At 39.5% G+C, this 4,978-nt stretch overlaps 1 protein-coding gene across 1 annotated transcript in view; it reads right to left on the reverse strand.

Moving 5' to 3' along the window:
- The window catches only part of LOC107298282 (zinc metalloproteinase-disintegrin-like HV1), a 28,725-nt gene that overhangs the window by 11,104 nt on the left and 12,643 nt on the right, over positions 1–4,978 (reverse strand). The window contains 1 exon segment of the mRNA XM_029286487.1: positions 4,422–4,552. Within this exon segment, the coding sequence (XP_029142320.1) occupies positions 4,422–4,552 (131 nt within the window).

Consider the following 4,978-nt stretch of genomic DNA (forward strand, 5'->3'; position numbering starts at 1 on the left):
ACAAGCGGGCCTGACCTAGGGTGAATTTTAAATAGGGATAATTTTTAATGATTTTAAATAGTCACAGCCACTAATATTTGGATTTTAATTGGTTTTTAGAAGGGGTAATTTTGTATATTGTTTTAATATGCTGTGAGCCGCCCTGAGTCCCATGGGGAGAAGGGCGGCATATAAATTTTGTAAAATAAATAAATAAATAGCAGTATTCCAGTATTTGAGAGGCTGCCACAGAGAAGAGGGGGTCAAATTATTCTCCAAGGCAGGACAAGAAACAATGGTTGGAAGCTGATCAAAGAGAGAAGCAACCTGGAATTAAGGAGAAACTTCCTGACAGTGAGGACCATTAACCAGTGGAATGGCTTGCCTTCAAAAATAGTGGGTGCTCCATCACTGCAGGTTTTTAAGAAGAGACTGGACAGCCACTTGTCTGAGATGATATAGGTTCTCCTGCTTGAGCGAGAGCTGGACTAGAAGACCTCCCTTCCAGCTCTATTCTATTTTATTCTAAAATACCATAAAGTGTCTAGAAATATTAAAAAGTAATCACGATGCCCAGAAATCCTTCAGGAAGGACAGGAAAGACTACTTGGCATTCTCCATACTTCCTGGCCTCCTTGCCATTGCATGAAATGGGAGGCAAAGAAGTCCTAGGGCTTTAGCCGAAGAAACCAGAAATTGATCAACAGCTGGGATGCTCACTGAGCCTACACAAAATGCTTACACAAAAGTTATGGGGAGTTTTGCAACAGACAATTGCTGAGAAGATTTTGTTTCCTTTTCCCTTTTCTTTTACCTTCTTGATGAAGTAAGGCCTAAACTTGCACCTGGAAGAAAATATTGGTAGTCCTTGACTTGCTGTCACAACTGAAACCAGAATTTCCATTGTCCAGCAAGCCAGTTGTTAAGTGAGTCGTGCTGAGTTTTACAACCAGTTTTGTCACTTTGTTAAGTGAACCACACAGTCATTAAGGGACCCAGCTTGCTCCATTGGCTTTGCATATGGGAAGACAGCTGGGAAAGTCCCAAATGAGGATGCCATGAATGAAGGATGCTGCAAGTGTCATAAATACACGATTCTGTGACTGAAGGGAGGCTGTGATGGCTGTGACTGCGAGGACCGGTTGCCTCGTTCAGAATATTTTTTTTCCCCATTCTGCTTCCCACTTTAGGAAAATCTTTAATGTTTAATTTGGTTTCCTCTTTTATCCATCACAGATATTAATATTTGGTTTCTTTGGCTATGCTTCCTACACTGTTTCTTTAAACTCTGGTGTTTTGGAGGAAGCTACTGAAGGATGGCTATTCAATTGTTGAGAACAGTTCTACCTTTTTAAATATGACACATTTTAACCACACATGGTAAAGAGACACACAAATGACCAAAACCCTCTTTTTTTTCTAACTCCCCGGCCATTTCATTTTTGTAATTTCTCAGCATTTTATTTAACAATTAATTGCAACCATTTAAAAATAACTTGATTGGAAAGGCATTAAAAGTTTCCCTCAATCCTTACCTTAGTGTCCCAGCCATAACACATGCCTTAGCCCGGCAAGTACAGGTATCTTTGTCATGATCCATGCCCAGATTATGACCCATCTCATGGGCCATTGCAATTGCAACCAAATGATGTACTTTGTTATGATCCTGAAGAAAAGAGAATACTTTGTTCATTGTTAGTCTGCCAAGAAACTGAAAGTGAATCCAATTATTATTATTAGCACTAAGTGGCTAAAACTGGTGACTAAGTGACCAATTTTAAGTTGAAGATACCATCTTAGGATTCCTCTAGCTTTTCTGAATGTATGTGTGCCCACCAAGACTCCAGAACATACACAAATACATCTAGAAGGAAACTTTAAAGCCCAGAAGCGACAGCACTGGAGAAGATCAAAACTTATGCATCCATTTGCTCTCTGCATTTATTTAGTTTCCAGAACTTACAGGCAACTTCAGTCCAAAAACTACTCAGTGTCTTTTGCTGCAAGCTAGCATTTTCAGAATATTGAAGGTAGCCATCCTAAACAGATTTAAGAATGAGTTGCTCTTTCTGAATAAAATGACTTTCTTGAGNCTAATGAAGAAATACAGTGATTTTTTTCTCTAAAGCTAACAAAATAGGTAAGAGAACACTTTGTACCCCTTGATCTTACTCCCAGATTATGCTCCCTCATTTTTAATTCCACTAACTTTCTTTCCTTTTTTTAACAAAATGTATTTGCTATGAGAACTCCATGTGATATTAGTTGATTGAGCTGCCTCTTGTTTTTGAGCGAGCTACCTTTTATTTTCATTTTTAGTCAGCCTCTCTGTGGAAGGGTAATAATATAATTAAAGGGAAAACAGTGGAATTTTGATCCAGTTTTTCTTTTCTTCTTTTGGAGGGATTGTACTTTTTATAACAATGAAGAGAGAGCTAAGTATGCTAACTCTCTATTTTCTTAAAGTATTTGTTGTCCATTTGTTTTGTTGAAAAGTGATAATATCAGCAACATGTCACTGAGCTCTGAAGCTGAATACTTAAATAGATGCAAACATGGCATCCTAAGCCCAGCAAAGCACCTTCCTAATGTTAATTCAAATCATTAGGAATATAATCATTGCAGGGGGTCGAAACAAGAACGCAAAGAGAATCTGCTGATGGCCATTAAATAGACAAGGTGGTCTTCTTTCAATGTCAAATTTACACCAGACACCTTTGGTGGGGTTAATTGAGCAAAATTGTTTTCTAAGCAAAGTCTTCTGTACAAAACTGGGTGACTTGGTCAACACACAGAAGCTCTTTTGAGGTTTCTTCCAACACCAAGTATTGTCTGGGACATTACACATCCTCTTCAAACCTGTTTTCCTTGTTACCTGCTGGGAGGAGGGGGCTTTGTGGTATCTGAAGCAAAACATCCAGATTCAGTCACAGTTTTGTTCCATACAGCATTAAACTTATGAACCAATTTTGGTCACCATGCTACAAAAAAGATGTTGAAACCTTGGAAAAAGTTCAGAGAAGAGCAACTAAGATGATCCAAGACCTGGAGACTAAAACATATGAAGAACGGCTGCAGGACTTGGGTTTGGCTAGTCTAAAGAAAATAAGAAATAGGGGAGACATGATAGCAGTATTCCAGTATTTGAGAGGCTGCCACAGAGAAGAAGGGGTCAAATTATTCTCCAAGGCAGGACAAGAAACAATGGTTGGAAACTGATCAAAGAGAGAAGCAACCTGGAATTAAGGAGAAACTTCCTGACAGTGAGGACCATTAACCAGTGGAATGGCTTGCCTTCAAAAATAGTGGGCGCTCCATCACTGCAGGTTTTTAAGAAGAGACTGGACAGTCACTTGTCTGAGATGATATAGGTTCTCCTGCTTGAGCGAGAGCTGGACTAGAAGACCTCCCTTCCAGCTCTATTCTATTTTATTCTAAAATACCATAAAGTGTGTAGAAATATTAAAAAGTAATCATGATGCCCAGAAATCCTTCAGGAAGGACAGGAAAGGCTACATGGCATTCTCCATACTTCCTGGCCTCCTTGCCATTGCATGAAATGGGAGGCAATGAAGTCCTCGGGCTTTAGCCGAAGAAACCAGAAATTGATCAACAGCTGGGATGCTCACTGAGCCTACACAAAATGCTTACACAAAAGTTATGGGGAGTTTTGCAACAGACAATTGCTGAGAAGATTTTGCTTCCTTTTCCCTTTTCTTTTACCTTCTTGATGAAGTAAGGGCTAAACTTGCACCCAGAAGAAAATATTGGTAGTCCTTGACTTCCTGTCACAACTGGGACCAGAATTTCCATTGCCCAGCAAGCCAGTTGTTAAGTGAGTCGTGCTCAGTTTTACAACCAGCTTTGCCGCTTTGTTAAGTGAACCACACAGTCATTAAGGGACCCAGCTTGCTCCATTGGCTTTGCATGTGGGAAGACAGCTGGGAAAGTCCCAAATGAGGACCCCAGGAATGAAGGATGCTGCAAGCGTCATCAATACACGATTCTGTGACTGAAGGGAGGCTGCAATGGCTGTAATTGCGAGGACCGGTTGCCTCGTTCAGAATATTTTTCCCCATTCTGCTTCCCACTTTAGGAAAGTCTTTAATGTCTAACTTGGTTTCCTCTTTTATCCATCACAGATATTAATATTTGGTTTCTTTGGCTATCCTTCCTACGCTGTTTCTTTAAACTCTGGTGTTTTGGAGGAAGCTACTGAAGGATGGCTATTCAATTGTTGAGAACAGTTCTACCTTTTTAAATACCACACATTCTAACTACACATGGTAAAGTGACACACAAATGACCAAAACCCTCCTTTTTTGTAACTCCCTGGCCATTTCATTTTTGTACGTTCTCAGCATATTTTATTCAACAATTAATTGCAACCATTTAAAAATAACTTCATTGGAAAGGCATTAAAAGTTTCCCTCAATCCTTACCTTAGTGTCCCAGCCATAACACATGCCTTAGCCCGGCAAGTACAGGTATCTTTGTCATGATCCATGCCCAGATTATGACCCATCTCATGGGCCATTGCAATTGCAACCAAATGATGTATTTTGTTATGATCCTGAAGAAAAGAGAATACTTTGTTCATTGTTAGTCTGCCAAGAAACTGAAAGTGAATCCAATTATTATTATTAGCACTAAGTGGCTAAAACTGGTGACTAAGTGACCAATTTTAAGTTGAAGATACCATCTTAGGATTCCTCTAGCTTTTCTGAATGTATGTGTGCCCACCAAGACTCCAGAACATACACAAATACATCTAGAAGGAAACTTTAAAGCCCAGAAGCAACAGCACTGGAGAAGATCAAAACTTATGCATCCATTTGCTCTCTGCATTTATTTAGTTTCCAGAACTTACAGGCAACTTCAGTCCAAAAACTACTCAGTGTCTTTTGCTGCAAGCTAGCATTTTCAGAATATTGAAGGTAGCCATCCTAAACAGATTTAAGAATGAGTTGCTCTTTCTGAATAAAATGACTTTCTTGAG

This window comes from Protobothrops mucrosquamatus, unplaced genomic scaffold (genome assembly GCF_001527695.2).
Source record: "Protobothrops mucrosquamatus isolate PMUCROS unplaced genomic scaffold, P.Mucros_1.0 scaffold3846, whole genome shotgun sequence".
Classification (NCBI taxonomy): Eukaryota; Metazoa; Chordata; class Lepidosauria; order Squamata; family Viperidae; genus Protobothrops; species Protobothrops mucrosquamatus.